Source organism: Archocentrus centrarchus, chromosome 4 (assembly GCF_007364275.1).
Source record: "Archocentrus centrarchus isolate MPI-CPG fArcCen1 chromosome 4, fArcCen1, whole genome shotgun sequence".
Classification (NCBI taxonomy): Eukaryota; Metazoa; Chordata; class Actinopteri; order Cichliformes; family Cichlidae; genus Archocentrus; species Archocentrus centrarchus.
This window is the reverse complement of record NC_044349.1, coordinates 13,899,486-13,917,575: the sequence shown is the minus strand read 5'-3', so window position 1 is coordinate 13,917,575 and position 18,090 is coordinate 13,899,486. Positions and strand designations below refer to the sequence as shown.

The 18,090-nt window shown below is 40.5% G+C and overlaps 2 protein-coding genes across 3 annotated transcripts; both read left to right on the top strand.

Moving 5' to 3' along the window:
• Position 1: 1 nt before the first annotated feature.
• Positions 2–3,052, top strand: pex11g (peroxisomal biogenesis factor 11 gamma). Of its 2 annotated transcripts, none has more exons than XM_030727815.1 (5): positions 2–146; positions 511–708; positions 794–972; positions 1,907–1,969; positions 2,085–3,052. In XM_030727815.1, the coding sequence occupies exons 1-5, from the start codon at positions 84–86 to the stop codon at positions 2,311–2,313; spliced, it is 732 nt and encodes a 243-aa protein (XP_030583675.1). In that variant the 5' UTR covers positions 2–83; the 3' UTR covers positions 2,314–3,052. The 2 variants fall into 2 exon arrangements, with proteins under 2 accessions (XP_030583675.1, XP_030583676.1); XM_030727816.1 differs by having other exon boundaries at positions 7–132.
• A 763-nt stretch (positions 3,053–3,815) lies between these two features.
• Positions 3,816–16,238, top strand: LOC115778486 (amyloid-beta A4 precursor protein-binding family A member 3). Its single transcript, XM_030726525.1, has 11 exons — positions 3,816–4,084; positions 6,735–7,746; positions 8,112–8,142; positions 8,255–8,400; positions 8,619–8,705; positions 10,674–10,850; positions 11,954–12,133; positions 13,881–14,093; positions 14,957–15,076; positions 15,307–15,447; positions 15,588–16,238. Exons 2-11 carry the CDS (start codon positions 6,736–6,738, stop codon positions 15,657–15,659), a joined length of 2,178 nt encoding a protein of 725 aa, XP_030582385.1. The 5' UTR covers positions 3,816–4,084; position 6,735; the 3' UTR covers positions 15,660–16,238.
• The last annotated feature ends 1,852 nt before the right edge of the window (positions 16,239–18,090 follow it).

The window sequence follows — 18,090 nt, the reverse complement described above, 5'->3', positions numbered from 1 at the left end:
GAGAGGTGGTGCAGGGACGGCAGTGCTGCTCACCAAATAGACTTTATTATTAGTTTACCAGCGTTGAGAGAGTGTGAGCAGGCATGCAGCAGTCTCTGGAGTCTCTGGTCCAACTGCTGGAGTCCTACAGAGGTAGAGATAAAGTTGTGAGTATTCACTCGGTCATGTTACATCTGTTTAAACGGTCTTATTCAGGATTAACCATTAATGAAAACACTGGTTACACCTTATAAACCCTTAGGAATGATCAGCTTATTAGAAACTGAAATGTAAGTATTAGATATTAGTTCTGCAGAAATTGCTTGTATTTGTATGAGTAGAACATGCTGTGCATTAATTAAAATATAATTATGGGAAATGGAAAAATAAAGCAACACCCTAGAAATGTATGTCAGCCCAAAAATTCATAGATTCACTGAATCTCTAAGTGAGTAAAATAGCCTTTGTGATCAAATAGTCACCCCTAAGTGCTCTGAGTTTCACCAAGTCTTTCTCTGCTTGTCTCCGCAGATCAGGACCGTGTGTTATGGGTCTCAGCTGGTTGGAGGAGTCCTTTCCCGGAAGGCAGAGACGGACGTTCGGTCCCAGCAGCTTGGGAAAAGTCTGCTGCTGTTCTCAGCTCAGCTCAGCCACTGCAGGACGGTGCTGAGGCTGTTCGATGACCTCTCCATGCTGGCCTACTCCCACAGCTATGGGCTCGGAAATAGGGTGATTCACACACCGAACACACACCATCGCTCCGTAATTATCCTGTAAAAATCCTGCTGTAACACATGTTGCATGTCTTTCCAAGGAGGAGGATGGGGCCGTTCGCTGGATATCTGTGCTGAACAATGTGGCAGACCAGCTCTACTACCCCTGTGAGCACATCGCCTGGGCCGCTGACACCGAGCTCATCAAAGTGAAGTCTGATAAGTGGTGGCTGTTCAGCACAGTGCTGTGGGGAACTTCTCTGCTGCTGGGAATCCTCAGGTGGGATCATCTGTTCACAACATCAAATCATAGCAAATGAGAAAAACTGCAAAATATATAATTATATGAGGATTTAAATATACATGCAACATTATCCTTACACATAATTTATTAATGCTGCATTAATGACATGCTTTTATAAACAGCCAATATAAACATTTACTGAAATGCCAACGACTAAAGGAAAAAAATGGGGAAAATTTCATCTTTAAAGGCTCATCTTCGTGTTCACAGATTGGCCTTTGTTCTGACCATGATTTTTGCCTTAATGGCTTTGCCTTAGGGCAGAAGAGTGGTTCAATGGTTAGCACTGTTCCCTCACAGCGGGGGTTTTAGACAAGTTTAGATGAGTTCCTGAGTTTGCATGTTCTCCCTGTGTCTCCGTGGGTTCTCTCGGGATAATCTGGCTTCCTCCCACACTGCAGAGAAATGCTTGTAAGGTTAAGCTGTGATTCTAAATTGGCCGTGCATGTGATGGTGAGCGTAAATAGTTGTCCGTCTCTGTGTGTTAGCCCTACGATAGAAAGGCGACCTGTCCCAGCTGTGTCCCACCTCTTGGCTGTGACAGGTGGGATTGGGTTCCAGCCCAGTGACCCTGAATCTTCAGTGGGAGCTGAAGGGGTTGGGGAATGAGGGAGAATAGTCAGAAAGAGATGAAGTGAAGCACTCTTAATGTTTTTTTTGTTTTTTTTTTAATGAAATTGAATGACAGCAAGAAAAATCAATAATAAAACCAGATTAATTTCATTATCTGATTTTTCTTTTATTCCTCTTAGAGCTTTGTTTTCCCTCTTTTTTGATCTCTTCTCTTCTTTCGTGAAATTTTTAGAGAAACCTGCGAAGCATGTTATAAGGCTGAGCACTAAATCAGCCATCAACACCCTACCCCACCCCACTTTGAGTTGATGTACAATGTGACTCATTTGTTTTTTAGATCACTCCGAGTTCTGCTACTGCTAAAGAAGAAGCTGAAGAATAGGGATGAAGGAAGGAAGAGGTATGTTAGTTAGATTTCTTTCTATCTTCTCTTATATTTCTATGCAGTTACAGTAATGTAGAGAGGGATTGTTCTGTTATAAAAGGTCAGTTAAGCCACATATTGTCTCCTGCAGTCGCATTCAGCTTCGCCGGCAGATGCGAGGGGAGCTGCTGTCCATTCTCAGCAGCATGGCTGACCTCAGTAACGCCATTCACTGGATGCCACCTGGTTTCCTGTGGGCAGGACGTTTCCCTAACTGGCTGGTAGGTCTGCTAGGCACCACGTCTTCTCTGATTGGTTTGATCCAGATAAACGCTGGCGACGGTGAACAGTCAGACACTACACAGTCTTCACCACAGTGAGGAAGAGATGGAGCGATTGATGGATATTGGTGGAAAATGCTGAGTGAGCAGATCTGATTAGACTCCAGTCAGACTGTCTGTGGAGATTAACTGCAGTCCTAAAATCAAAATAATGTTGGCCTATTACTGCATTTGATTTACATTTGGACATTTTAGTCATCAGACAATGACTTGGAAGATGATATAATCATTCAAAAGCTCTATTGTTTACGTCTTGTATCATTTCAGTACACTAAAGATGTTGAGTAAGATTCAGGTTCTACAGTAAATTCAAGCTCTGCTGCAAATCATTTTTGTTTTAGTTTTTGTCTGAAGAGCAAAAGAAAAGAAAAGTCAGGCAGGTCACAGGGTTTGAAAAAGCACTGGTAGTAACACAGCCTTAAAGTTACTTTTTAGCAGTTGGATTTACTCTGGAAAGCAACCCTCTGGAATATATTCACCCAGTTTATCAACTGCTTATCCAGCTCAGTTTCACAAGGAAGCTGGAGCCACTCCCAGCCAGCTGTCATGTAACTGAAGAAACATCCCATTTGCATTACAAAAAGAAGAAACAAACATTACCGAACAGTTACCAGTCAAATTCCAGATTTTTAAATGTGGTTTGGCCTATTAATGATGATGTCTGTATGACTGGTGAGATGAAACAGAATGTGTATGAAATGTATGTTGATTTAAGTGTAAAATAATTTTATATTATGTAAAAAATTAACTAATTTTAAAAATAAACTGTTGAATTGTTTGTCATCTCAGATCATTTAATCAAGGACACAATTTCTAGTCTAGGGGTAGTTTCCATATATCCATCTATCCATCCATTTTTTTGCCCAGGTTCACGTGGCAGGGTGAGCAGCCTCAGCAGAGAAGCCCAGACATTCCTGTAAAATTTAAATTATAGATATATATATCATTAATTTGTTTAAAAAAAAACTGTAATGCCATTTAATATTTTTTTCAACATGGCTCCATAAGGAATAGATCCTAAAATAAAATGTCAGAGTTCTGAATAAAATCAGCTTGAAATATGAATTCTGATAAACTTAGATAATTTTAAGGTGGGTAAATAAGAGAATCGGTGGGTTCAAACAATCGGCGTTTGATTGAGCAGGACTTGGTGGTAACGTAGGTGACTGCGTTCAAGTGCTATGAAAGCAATTAAGGAAATTAAGGAGTTCATGAGCGGTAATACTCTCCTATATCCCTTTCTTCTTCTGCAACAGACTCTTAGATCCTACCGCTGCCATTTCATCTCCATAAACTGTATTTATGAACACAGTAATATAATAGCGACATTATTTCTACGTTGTTACGTTTTTGTATGGGCCATGCATCTAATTTTGCTAAAATACACCGTTTGTCTGTAATAAGAATTTAGAAATGATTGAAGCACTTTGTGGCCCAGTCGCAAAGTGTGTAGGCTTGTACGGATTTGCAGAAGAGGAATAGAAAATAAGAGAGCAGTGGAGATTTGGGAAGCTACGATAGCACGTGAAGGCAGCATAACTACAGAGTCAGCCGATAAATAAAACCTGTCATTCTGCGACAGCAGCTACAATGAGCGGGGAAACTGTGTTTTACACTCGGACTGCAGTTTTTCTTTGCAGTATGTGACATTATTGCATTTAACGGTCCTGGTATTATTAGTATGAAGAATAAAACGAAGCCAGAGTTTTGGAAAAGGTTCAAATTCCAAACCACGTCGCCTTATTTGTCGTGGCACCCACAGGAGTCTGACTCTGCACACAAAGACAGCGACAGAGATTTAAAATATCAGGTAAAAACTTCTGTTTTCGCCGCTTGTACTATAATGTTTTGCGTCCCCGCGCTTTGTTAGTGCTGCTGCTGTTAACTAAACGGTGGCTTTGTCGTTAGCTTCAGGCTACTTAAACTGCTAACTTCGGTTAGCCAAACTCAAGCCTTTCTCGGACCTTGGAAATCGTTGTCGTTTCTTTTTCTTGGTGTGTTTTACACAGCCGTTAGCTTTCTGTCTTTTAAATAAGTACTCGTAATTGTCTGATCTGATGGTGAACGCTGTTAAAGATACGTCTTCGGAACAGACCTTTGGAGTGTGCTTATCTGTGAAAGAAAAAGAAGAGATGAAGACGGCATTAAAAGCTTTTCTTTACTAAACTGCGCTGCCAGGTGGATCATGGATATGTCGAATTAACTAAAATACTTAAATATAGTAGCTGATGATTCCCGAGTCAGGTTTGTTAAATCCGTGTTTACTAATAAGGACCGTATACTTAAATTTAACATTTTTTAAATTAAGTTTGTGTGTCTCAGGATAACCAGGGCTCTTTTGTGCTCTGAGGCTAATTTATAGCACATTACAGGCTTGAGGCTGCTTTTTTCTGTCTAAATATTCATGGCTCAGTGAGGACAGGCATGATGTCCTTCAGATCTTGCTACTTTTAGCTGGTGCAGCCTTCAAACTATAAACACACCATGTTAGTCTGATTTTTAATAACAGCGCTTCATAGGTAGTTGGACATCAAATCCCTGAAAATTCACCTGAATTATGACTTTACCAAGGAGTCAGGTTCAGCTTACATTATTTATATCTGTTGGTAGATTTAGTCTGCATGCAGATTTTCAATACAGACACAACAGATAAGCATAGTACAAAATACTGAAAACAAAAACTAATAATAATTTTGAGCATCATGTAACCGACAAAGTAACAAAGCTATGATTTGTTCATCTGAGTAATGACTGCTGAACCAAAGCTGTTTTTAAACCTTGTTCTACACTTTGGGACCACAAACCTTCATCCAGAAGGAAGAAGCTGAAACTCGCTGTGCAAAGCCTGTGAGGAGGCAAGAAAAATTGAACCAGCCAACCTCTGTAATCGTCTGGTGTGCTGGGATGCTGGATTCAGCACCAGTTACCCTGTTAGACCACTTAACAATTTGACTGAGTTTCTGTTCTTTACAGGTAAATATCCAAAATACAACACCAAGGAAAAGGAGATTCAGTAAAGGCATGGTAAAATAAAAAACATAATGATTTTTCTCAAGTTGGACATGAGAAAGCCTTTTCAAACATGAGAGTCACTGGAGTTGCTTTTTTTGGCAGCACAGCTTCACAATTTGCTTTGAATTTCAGCTTTGAATCAATAATTGTACCAGGATATTTATAGCACTGCACACATTCCAACATCTGACTCTTAATGGATATGACCTCTTTTATATCAGTACATGTTCTAAAGTCAGGGATCATACACTCTATTGCCAAAAGCATTCGCTCGTCTGCCTTCGCACACACATGAACTTGAGTAGCATCCCATTCTTAATCCATAGGGTGTAATATGATGTGAGCCCACCCTTTGCAGCTGTAACAGCTTCTGGAAAGGCTTTCCACAAGGTTTAGGAGTTTGTTTATGGGAATTTTGGACCATTCTTCCAGAAGCGCATTTTTGAGGTCAGACACTGATGTTGAGCAAGAAGGCCTGGCTCTTCTCTCTAATTTATCCCAAAGTTGTTCTATCGGATTGAGGTCAGGACTCTGCAGGCCAGTCAAGTTCTTCCACACCAAACTTGCTCATCCATGGCTTTATGGACATTGCTTTGTGCACTGGTGCGTGATCATGTTGGAAAAGGAGAGGGGCCATCCGTAAAATGTTCCCAGAAAGTTGGGAGCATGAAATTGTCCAAAATGTCTTGGTACGCTGAAGCATTAAAACACTTTACACCACTGCATCTGACACTTGGCATTGTGTTTGGTGATGTAAGGCTTGGATGCAGCTGCTCAGCCATGTAAACCCATTCCATGAATACTTTTGGCAATATAATGTATCTTTTGTCTTAGACATGTTTAACTGAAGGTAGGACTCATCACGGTCTCATTATCTTGGAGCAGAGTGACAATAACCGTTTCGTCTCCATACTTTAAAACGGCTCTGTTTTCAGACCTGCTCTGATACGCATTTGTGCACAGGATAAAAAACGTTCCCCTTATTTGAAATAAATGGTGCCACATTTGTAAGGAAAATGCATTTGTGGGCTGAGCAGCAGAGTTGAGTATGTGGGTTGGACCCTTGACAAACCTGCCAAATCTTTTCTGCCAATTCCAAACAGCTCATTCTCCTGTTGACTCGTGTTTGATGTCTTTTGTGGGACTGGATGATTGAAGTCTGAAGAAAATACATATTGGCAATTTATTAATTTAACAAACAGGGGCCTCCATAGCATGTGGAAGAACTGTACACGGCCACAACAGCATGCGAACCTCCTAGCCATCCACTGCTGTAGGATGGCATCCCATTCTTCAGCCAGCAGTCTGGTTACTGTGACATTTTTCACTCTTCTATGTGGTATATAAGCAAACTGCATGGGGTTGAGCACATGCTCAGTTTGCTGTAAAATCTCCAACTTCATCAGTTTTTTCAGCACAATAATGGCAGTTTTTCCTCTTTCTTACAGAATGGACTCAGACTGCCTCCCTGTTGATCAGTCAACCTCTGCGCCCACAGACTCCCTCCTGTTTGACCCGGTTCCTGTTAATGGAGCCTTGGGGGTCAAGGTCAGCAGTCCAACTGCAGTAGCTGTGCCAGGTTCAGAGGCAGAGGATCTGGATTCATACAACCTGATCGAACCTCCTCCCTTAGACTGGAGGTCAGACTCCTCCAGTGAAGCTGGTTCAGGAGATGATCTGGATGACCCCAGCCTTTCCTCTTCAGCTGACTGTCTAGACAAGGCAAGTCTGGGTGAGTCAGTATTACTGTCTTTGGACAAGAGAGACATTTTGACTCCACTCAACACGAACCAGGTGGATCTTGTGGGAAATGTTGTTACACAGCCAGTCCAGGATTTTGAGGTGAAATCAGAAGACAAGGCTGAAGCATTTGAGGGGGAAGTGAGGGCTGAGGGCTGCAAGGGTGTAGAGGAAGATCAAGCAGTAATGCCATTTCAGGATGTTGAGAACAAGGGAGGTGAAGAGGAGGCTGAGGCTGCTAGAAGGAGATCAAACGATGAAGACCACAGGCATATCCACACCCTGCTCAGCCAGCTTCAGCTAATGGGGGAAGAGCCGTGTCCCAGTCATCAGACACCATCTCATCATCACTACTCCAGGCAGTCTGATCTGGAAGCATGTTCTCCATCTCTGTTAACAGAGGACACAACTGAAACCACAGGGCTGCTGTTTTCTGAAAGCCACCAGAGAGACTTGCTGGGGATGCTGCAGTGTACAGAGATAGGCGCTACACCCTGTCCCACTTCTCTGCCTAACAGAGGGGACGTGGACGCTGTGGTGTCAGTTTCCTACAGCCAGGAGGATGCCCAGAGGTTCTGGGGGCATTATGGGAATGGTCAACAACAACGGCACAGGGATGACTCCCTCACCTCACTGCCTGATGATGAATATCCTGAGCCTGTGTGGATGAAACTGGGAGAGCATCCTCCAGAGGAGGAAGCTACTGCAGAGAGCGAGCAGGTTGGTGCTGTTACTAAAACTAATGATGAAGTTTGACCAGTGCCATAATGTCTGCCATCTGTAATTTGTGTTAAGTTAATTAATCCAATATTTGCTTTGTAGTGTTTCAACAGTTGATTAATAAAGCTATAAAATGTCAAATAATAAAATCATCACTAGTTTTCAGAGCTACTACACATCTGTCTTCACTTCAGCTTTCTTCGGGCTCTTAGCTACACTGAAATGATAATTAGAATCAAGCTTTTAAATTTCTGTGCATCAACAACGCTGTTACTGAATTAAGCAGTAACAGGGTTGTTTAAGGTTGACATAAAATTGAATCTGGACTTAAATTTATTAATTTGCTGTTCATGCTGTCATTTCAGGGTGCTGATGACCAACCTTCATATAAAGATGGTGAGTCACTTCACTGCACTTTGTTTTTGTTTTTTTTATTTTTTTCACTGAAAATTGGAATTACTTATTGATAAAAATAATGTGAATAAAAATAATTTGACTTTTATTTTAGTGCCTGGTCCTTGCGACCCTGAAGACCTTTTGGATGGAGTGATTTTTGGTGCCAAATATCTGGGCTCCACTCAGATCAAATCAGAGAGGAACCCATCTACAAACGCTCGTATGGTTCAAGCTCAGGAGGCTGTCGACCGAATAAAGGTGCTTTAAAAATAAAAGAAACACATGGTTGATGATGTTTCATAGTAGTATTGTTGCAGTAAAGGATTTTTTTTCTGTTTTTTCTCGTTTGTTTTTTTTGTTTTGTTTTGTTTTTCTTTTAGGATGTCATTATTAGATTATGATAGACGTGTCATGTACTCAGTCCTCTAAGATTAAATATGAGATTAACTCATTCTTGGATATGTGGTTCTTTTTAGGCTCCAGAGGGAGAGTCCCAACCAATGACAGAAGTGGATTTGTTCATTTCTACTCAACGAATCAAAGTGCTCACTACTGACACACAGGTACTACACACATCTGACCACATACATTTGTTTTCCTCTCCTCATAGATGGTCTTAAAGACCACATAATAACATATTATCCTAGCTGTCACTTTACTCTCAGACTGCAGGCTTACTTGTGGTTCCTCTAAAGGTAGAATGAGAAGCAGGACCTTCAGCTCTAATGCCCCTCTTTTGTAGAACCAGCTCCCAGTTTGGATTTGGGAAACAGACACCCTTTTCCTTTTTGATAAAGCTTATAGGTAGGACTGGATCAGGTAACTCTGAACAATCTCTTAGTGATGCTGCTTCAGCCTCAGACTGCTGGGGGACTTCCTATGATGCACTGAATATTTCTCCTCCACTCACCCCTTGTCACCCCTATTTATCCATCGTTACATCATGCCATTAGTTTTGTCTTCTCTCTCTCCCCTATAGTTTTTGTGTTTGGCTGCCTCTTCCTGAGCCTTCTTCCAGTTAAAAGGGAGTTCTTCCTTCCCACTGTCATCACGTGCATGCTCATAGGGGGTTGTCAGATTGTTGGGCTTTTCTCTCTAATATTTTAACTTATAGTATAAAGCACCTTGAAGTGACTGCATTTGGGAATTGGGGCTATATAAATATATTTAACTGAACTGTATTTTGTCTACTTTTGAGTGTAAGATCCTTTCCCTTTTCTTAGAAATGGTCTCACATAAGTATTACACAGTACTTAAGTAATAGTATTATATAGTGTCATGCCATGTAAGAAATGTCACTGGTATCATTTTGTTACTAGCTGAAGTAGCATTCAAATCTGATCATGAATTTCAGTGTGATCTCAGGCTTCTTTGGTGTTTTTGGCTTCGTGGAACATGACCATGGTCCTAACTGAGCATTTGATATGTTTCCAAATGTCCATGTTAGACTCTGGGAGAATTAACATGAGCTAAATGTGTGAAAAGTCATCAGTCAGATTAAGATCTGTAAACATATAAAAACATACAAATGTAGTTGGTGACTTTTTGCAGCATTGCACATCTCAATGTTCACATTCAAGCTGAGCTATCACTGCAGGAATCCTTAATATAGAACTGGGTGGAGATTTAATATGAGGTCTCCAGTAGGAGCTATTTTTTTCCTCCTGAATTGTTAGGAGAGTAAAAGTGGGTCATCTACTGTCTTTGCTCTCTTTGCATGCCAGCCTGGTCCTTGCTGAAACTTTCTGCAGTGATGGATATTTTTAACCTACAAGCAATATACATACTTTGATGTCCTAAATTATAACTTTGGACAAAAATAAGGCATAAAAAAGAACAATTAAAGTGGTAATTGCTTTTATAGATTACTTTGTTATAAAAGGAAAGACAAATATTTCTGAAAATTTCCCCTCTGTCATTTAAAGGACCCTCCAGCCTCTTAGATTCAGCTGTCAGCGTCTTTGTCAGCAAACAAAACTCATGACTTCCACTTCTCCAGAATTCTTGTACAAGCTAGTTTCAGTTCTGAATGAAATCTTATTTGTCTGGTTTGTGGTTTGCCTTTCATCCATTTATTTGTCTACTAGGTCAGAAGTTTGGTACATTCACTTGCTTCAAACCATCTTTTGACGTGGAAGGCCTCAGAAAAAAGAATGTTGATGAACTGAAGGTGCACAAACCATCCTGATTTGTTTGACGATTTGTCAAACAGAGAGACAGCAGACATTGATAAAGGCCTGTTCTTCCATTTGGGATAGGGTCTCTCAAATACACAGTGCATCTTAATATTTCTAGTATAATTCCTGAAGTTGTTCTGTAAAAATATCTTTAAGAAGGGATTTGCTTGGCGCTACTAAGAAAAAAAAAAAAAAAAAAAAAAGGGAGGTGGTGCAATACTTATTGTATTCATTGTATTACCTATTTGTTTCCAGGAGGTTTTCAAGTCTTCACACGTTGCAAACCAGACTTTCCTGCTCTTTCTCTCTCTCTCTGTTTCTAATCTTAACCCCCTTGTGTCCGTTTGCACTCAGGAAGCCATGATGGATCACGCTCTGCAGATGATCTCTTACATCGCTGACATCGGCAACATCGTGGTCATGATGGCACGAAGGAAACGTAAAGGGCAGGATGCTGACACTGCTTCAAACTCTTCGTCATCATCTGCGAAGAAGTGCTTAATGATTTGCCATGTCTTCTCCTCTGAGGATGTGAGTCAGTCAACCTGGAGGATTTTATGTGGTGTTTACATACTAGCAGTGCACAATCAGCATGTTTTCCTTCTTTTCACTCATATTTTGAATACTTGATTCCAACCAGAGGTTTTCAAGAAGCTCGAATGGTGGCCAAACAGCCCATTTAAGTCCAGCCAGGCGCCATCATTATATTTGTTCTATTTTGTCTAATTAAATAGTTTTGCTAGATGGTTACAGTTGGGTAGGAAAACGCAATAAACATATAGTAAATAAGATTAAACTGTGGTGGATCTTTGGTGTTAGAGTGTGCCTAAGGTCACTAAAATTGACATTAGATTCTTCCACAGCCCCTCTGAACTCTCCCAGATGTCCTTGGTACCTACTTCGTGCCCACTGACTGGTTACCCCATGTCTTTGTGGAACACCCTGACTCAAACAGCAGTGCAACATAATGCAAACAGATATAGAGTTTACAACAGTATCATGGCGTCTTTTGCCCTGCACACTCTTGCATCTCGTATTAAACTGTAATGTTGATTGCTGGACAACAGTTTCAGCCTGGCCTGGTTTCCTTCCTCCAGACAGCCAGTGAGTTCTCCTGAATGTCAAAACCGTCTGGCTGTCGTCCCAGTTTTCCACAGTTGGCAACAATGAATGGGAGGAAGAGTTTCTTTTAGAAGCTAATTAGTTCTGGGATACTGAAGGCTATAAGGTGACTGCCTCTGCTAAGAGCTTTTTCAAAGTGAACTCATTTAGTGTGTTTAAGATCATTTCAAAACACTTTGATAAACTCATGTTTACTGCAGGTGCTAATATGTGTGTATGTAAGAAATTGCAGACAAAATTCATAAAAGATGAACCTTTTCAGTGTGTTTGTGTTGATGCTCTAGTTTCAAGCTGTATACTGCCTTGGCTGTTTGCCTTTGCAAATGAACCTATTTGCTTTGATTTGTTAGTATTTAAATGGAGGATTGAGGAAAAGTGTAGGAAGGAAAACTTCTTTAACAAATGCTCTGAGTATTTAAATGTAAAGTATTCCAGCAGACATGACTGTAACAACAGTGCAGAACCCTGATTCAGTTCTGTCTCCTTCCTCCTGTGTTTTCTCCTGTTTGCAGGCTCAGACTATCGCCCAGGCTATTGGGCAAGCGTTTGGCGTGGCTTACCAGCAGTTCCTCCAGACCAATGGCATCAAGGCCAGCGATCTAAGGCCCGGCGAGTATAGTGACTACCTGGAAAGTCAGGAGCTCTACAATGGAGACCTGGCCCACTTCTCTGACTCTCAAAACCTTAGGGAAGTAAGTAGGAGTAATTGCGGGCGCAGGTCCACACACACAATATACAGCCGACATGTAATTTTTGTATAGAATATGTATTAGTTTCCTAGTAATATAGGCTTGTGTAGTTAAAAGACTATTCAATGTTATGGACAGTGCACAAGAGAGGTGAAGAAGAGCGTGCAGGCAGGGTGGAGCAGGTGGAGATGAATGTCAGGGGTGATCTGTGGCACAAGGATACCAGCAAGAGTGAAAGGGAAGGTTTACAAGATGATAATCTGCTATGATGCATGTTTTGGAGACAGTGGCACTGACAAAAAGACAGGAGGATGAGCTGGAGGTCACAGGGCTGAAGATGGTAAGATTTTCATTGGGAGTGACCAGAATGGACAGGATTACAAATAAGTAGATCAGAGGGACAGCACAGGTTGAGCGGTTTTGAGACAAAGTTAGAGAGACAAGGCTAAGATGGTTTGGACAGGTGCAGATGAGGGATAGTGGATTTACTGGACAAAAGATGTTGAAGATGGAGCTGCCTGACAAAGAGGAAGACCACAAAGAAAATTCATGGTTGTAGTGAAGGAGGACATGCGGATGGTTAGTGTGACAGAGGAGGATTCTAGAGCCCCTAAAGAGGAGGAGAAGAAGAAGTTGTTGTTGCTGATGGCAGGTAGAGCTGTTGAATGCAAGAACATAATTTATATTAATCTTAGAATAGTAACAAAATATCTTTAAAAGTAATTTCCTTAAAATGTTCTTTACTACAACTCACAAAGGAGCTTCTAATCAGTCTCTAATCCAGCAGGACTTCAGCTCTGTACATATTTGTTAGACATAAAGAAGGATTGTGTGCTCATCTTGTGTTCTTCTTTTGTATCATTCATGCCAAATTTGATGAAACTGCTGTCTTTACTGCAATGGTGACCATAATATAACTTTAAAAATCGAAGACTCCTCTTTAAAAGCAGCTTTAAAAAGTGTGTAGTTTACTTCTTTCAGGGTGTGGCAGTTATCAGTTTGTTTTTACTGTAACCTCTATGAATGGATATCTGCATGTAAATATAGATAATCTATAAGCAAGAGAAAAGGTCCAAATAAGCTTTGCAAACCACTCCTGCAGCATAACTTGTCCCTCCACATTGTTCATCAGTTTCCTTGTTGTGATCCTGTACCAGCCTGCATGACACAGATTGTGTAGTTTCCACTCTGTGAGGTAGATTCTCACAGGGTGTTTTTGTGTCATCATGTGATCTTTTGTGTCACTAAGATGGTTTTCTCAAATTTGGCAGTTCTTTGTGTGTCTGCCGGTGTGTTTGTGGACAGATATTGTCAACGCATCAGTCACAACCCTGCAAGATGTATTCACAAAATTTTAAAGGTGTGTAGCAGAGTTTGAAAGCGAAGCCTGGGTTTGTCAGTGGTTGTGGTCTTACAGCTGAGAGCTGGTGCAGCAGGTGTGATTCTGTTGCAAGATGGTCTGCAGTTTGCGTTAGAGTTAAAATGAACAGATCTGTACATAACAAAAAATTAGACGAAGTGTAAATAAAAAATTTTTTTGTATTTGCACACATTAATATATATCTTATATATTATTACCTTGTCTAGTCCTTTTATTTAGAATAGTGTCAGGGGCTTTACTTTAGTGCTTCTAATTATTAATGCAGAAGGAAAAAAAGCCACACGCTCAAAATAAAATTAATACTGATACACTTGCAGTGTAGATAATTGTAGTGAAAATGTTTCAAATCTCTGTGTGTCTGTGGATCAGGTAATCATCACCAAGGCTCCTGGGGAGATCTTGGGACTGGCGGTGGTGGAGTCGGGCTGGGGCTCCATCCTTCCAACAGTGGTGGTGGCGAATCTTCTCCACGGAGGCCCAGCCGAACGCTGTGGCGAGCTCAGCATCGGTGACCGCGTCATGTCCATCAATGGCACCAGCCTGGTGGGTCTGCCCATCACCACCTGCCAGAACATCATCCGGGTAAGTAGGCACAAACTTCAAATCCAAATGATGATAATTGAAAAGAAAAAAAGAAGTATCAACAAAAAAGTCATATGCTCCAGTTAAAATGCCTTTCTTGTGAAGGTTCTTAGTGTACTGCATATGCAGGTAAGCTTGCTCTTTTACTGCCAGTGTGTCCTTGTTAGGATGCACTAGGTGGCACTGTGGGTCCACACACAGTGTTGAGTTTTCAGGAGCAACATTAGCAAACATTAACATTTATCAACTTAAACTGATAGTCAGTTTTTCAAACATTTTCATTTTTTCACATTTATCATATGTGACCGTAAACATCTGCCATTTTTTTTTAACCACTTGTTATTCATATCTTCTGTACATGGATGCTGTTAGGCTGCATAATTAATTTCATTGTTGATCTCATGATTAAAAAGAGGTGAATGTAAGAAGGCATTGCACTTTTTTATGCTGCTCCTGTGGCCTTGATGTTATCTTCACCCTATAACTGCACTCAGTAGAAAGACTGAACCTCAGGTTTTAAATTATTAATAAGTTTTTGATCAATGAAATGAACCACTCCCCTGCTTTGTCCACTTTAATGTCACCCCATTATTTATTTGTTAGACTTGTACCCACAAAAACATGCTACAAATGTGCTAATTATCTCAACTCTATTAACAGATTCGCAAACGTTATAAACTGCTACAGGCAGAAATTGTACAATTACTTGAACAGTTTGCAAGGAAATTTTTTTTCATGCCTTTGCTCTATAAAAATTTACTCCACTAAAAACTGATGATACATGAAAGGAACGCTGCTCTAACTGTATATTGAAAGTGCTTTTTGATTTTCATCTCTCCCCCCCCCCAACCCACCCCACTCAGGATCAGAAAAGCAAGAAGTATGTGAGGCTAAGCATCGTCCACTGTCCTCCTGTCACTATGGCAATTATCAGGAGACCAGATCCCAAATTTCAGCTGGGCTTCAGTGTGGAAGATGGCATTGTACGTCAGTATTCATTTTTTCCATCTGTCACTATAAAACTTGCCTGTTCAGCGTGGCACTGAGCCCTCAGTGACCAGCGATGCAACAGCAGTGCTTTTTACCAACTATCTTTGAGAAAGGAATGTGTTTCGATTTAAAAAGTCTTTAACACTCAGGTAACCTTACAAATAAGCACATCCAGGTAACTTAATCTGAATTAAACATTCAGTTTTCTCTCACTGGGTTGCAGATTTGCAGTCTGATGCGGGGTGGTATAGCAGAGAGGGGAGGGATCCGTGTTGGGCACCGCATCATTGAAATCAACGGGCAGAGTGTTGTTGCAACTCCGCATGACAAGATCATCCAGATTCTGACGAACGCCGTCGGCGAGGTGAGATATAATCTAATGCTTACATGTGCAATTACATACAACGTCAGTATCAATACAGAATCAAATTAATTACACTTTTGTATGTCGTCATAACACAATATGGTTTAAGGTTAAAACGAGACTTCTCTCTTTCTTGGCAGATTCACTTGAAGACGATGCCAGCCTCAACATACCGACTCTTAACAGGACAAGAGCAGCCAGTGTTTCTCTGAGCCCTTCCTGCTTCACAAGGACAAAATACTTCAGTGTTCAAACTACATGAGCTTTTGCCAAACTCAGAAAATATTATGCAAGTGTGTTACATGCTGTTCTCACACCAACGAAAACCACAAACTAGACTAGTTTTGCATATTTTTAATATGAAAGTGTGATTTTTTTCAAGTGACAAGTATAGATGGTAGTTTTTCATTTGTATTTATCAAATATTTACATTTCAGGCAGTAGCTGAGATGTAGTAATGCATAAGTGTGATATCTTTTGACTGTTTGCTTACTTATGTAGTGGTGAACAGGGTCATGTATGCTGCACTTCATTAGTCTTCCAGCCTGTTGTGTGCTACCACTGTGCCTGAGGTAAATTTGCTTAGGGGGGGGGGGCTCACTGAATCAGGACTAAGGGTCTGTGTCTTTCACTGTCATGTACTTCCACCCCCTCATATGCACAAATATTAGCTTCGCTGACTGTGTCAAACATGAAGCAGATATCATGCAAAATTAAAAGAGACTGCCTTATTTGATAGAGAGATGCATATATTTTTAAGAATTTACTGTTCTGGATGTTCATTAAAATTATCTGTAAGGAAATGGCTTGATGGTATTTATTTAGTCATTTGTGGTACAGTTGTGATCAGATGTTTACATCCATCCATCATGGGCATGAATATTATAGTTATTTTGGGCTTTTAATTATTTCTTTGAACTTCTTTTTCCAGAGTGGAATGATTGTACAGCATACATCTTTAATGCCCTTAAAAAGACAAGAACTGGGTGTACAAGTTTAAATTATTTTGGATTTTCTCTAATCCACACAGGGGCAGAAGTATACATATAGACTCGATAACAAATATGCATACACTTGTCATACATACACTTGAATCTTTTAAAGTTCTACAGTGTCTTAATTTGACAAGCCCAAGGCCTATCCTCATTAGTGGTGATGATTAATTGCAACTGGTAGTTTATCTTAATGTTTGACAGCACTCATTGGACCGACCAATGGGAATGTCCAAGGAACTTGGTGAAGATCCAAGCAGAATTGTAATTTACATAAGTTGGGAAAGTCTCTTGGAGCCATTTCTAAATAGCTGCAGATTCCAAGATCATCAGTTCAAACAACTAGTTATTCAGCTGTGTCACCACTTTGCCAAGGTCTGGAGAAAGACCCAAATTGTCATCTTCATATGAGAGGAAATTGGTTAGGATATTTGTAAACAACCCAGGAATCACTGAGACGCAAGCCTGCCCTGAAGTGGAAACTACTGCAACACCAGCGTCACTGTCCACAGTGAAGTGAGTTTTACATCACCATGGGCTGAGAGGGCACCAACCAAGAAAGGACCCCTGCTCTAAAATCAGCACTTTCAAGCTTGACAGAAATTTGCAGCTCAATGGATGGACATGGAGGAGCCAAATGCCTTCTGGAGACAGTTTTTATGGTCACACGAGATAAAGATTGAGCTGTTTGGCCATGATGACAAGAGGTATGTTTGTAAAAGGGAGTCTTCCAAGCCTAAGAGTGCTGTAGCAGCTGTGAAGCATGGTGATGGTAGCATTATGCTCTGGGGCTGTTTTGCTGCCAGTGGCACTGGTACACTGCACAAAGTGAATGGAATAATGAAGGAGGACTTACCTCCAAATTGTTCAACTTCACTTCATCAGCAGCTCGAAGCTTTTCGATGCCTACCAAAAGCATGTGGTTGAGGTGCAACTTAGTAAGGGACATTTAACCAAATATTAGTGGGGGTGTATGTATACATTTGAGCTTCTATGTATACTTTTGACCCTGTGTGAATTAGAGAAAACAAACTCAAATGTGTGCGCCCAATTCTTGTTGTTTAAAGTTATTAAGGATGCAGGCTGTATAGTCACTCCACACTGCAAAAAAACAACAGTTCAAAGAAATCAGTAAAAGCCCCAAATCATCACGAGTATATGAAAACTTCTGCCCACAACTGTGTATGTTTCAGATGCTAGACTTCTTATATACTTCAATACTACTGAACTACATTAGAAATGTTTGCACTGCCATGTGTAATGATTTTTTTTTAATTGATATATTTTTTAAGACTAGTTGCCTGTATGAGATTTTCAAGCAATTCAAGAGTGTTTTATTGTCATGTGCACAATTAACAGTAGGTTACACTGAACAATGAAATTATTATTCTGCATTTCTTTTTCAGCTCAATAATGATAATAAGAAAATATACATACTCTAAGAAGAAGAGCAGAGAAAGGCAGGAAAAAATAAATAAAGGAACAACACAAAATAGACATATACACAAGGCAGACTCTGTAGATGCAGTTGCATATCTTCAACTTGAGCCTGAATCTGGAGAGGGTTCCTGAACTGTGGAAGTGCCAGAGACCGGTGCCAGAGATCGCACATCCCAGGGAACTACTGACCTGTGGCTCTGACTTCTCACCT

Coding starts and splice junctions, on each gene's coding strand:
- pex11g (XM_030727815.1), top strand. CDS start 84: ATGCAGCAGTCTCTGGAGTCTCTGGTCCAACTGCTGGAGTCCTACAGA. Junction 709..793: donor GCTATGGGCTCGGAAATAGG/GTGATTCACACA, acceptor TGTCTTTCCAAG/GAGGAGGATGGGGCCGTTCG. Junction 1,970..2,084: donor AGGGATGAAGGAAGGAAGAG/GTATGTTAGTTA, acceptor TGTCTCCTGCAG/TCGCATTCAGCTTCGCCGGC.
- LOC115778486 (XM_030726525.1), top strand. CDS start 6,736: ATGGACTCAGACTGCCTCCCTGTTGATCAGTCAACCTCTGCGCCCACA. Junction 8,143..8,254: donor CCAACCTTCATATAAAGATG/GTGAGTCACTTC, acceptor CTTTTATTTTAG/TGCCTGGTCCTTGCGACCCT. Junction 8,706..10,673: donor TGCTCACTACTGACACACAG/GTACTACACACA, acceptor GTTTGCACTCAG/GAAGCCATGATGGATCACGC.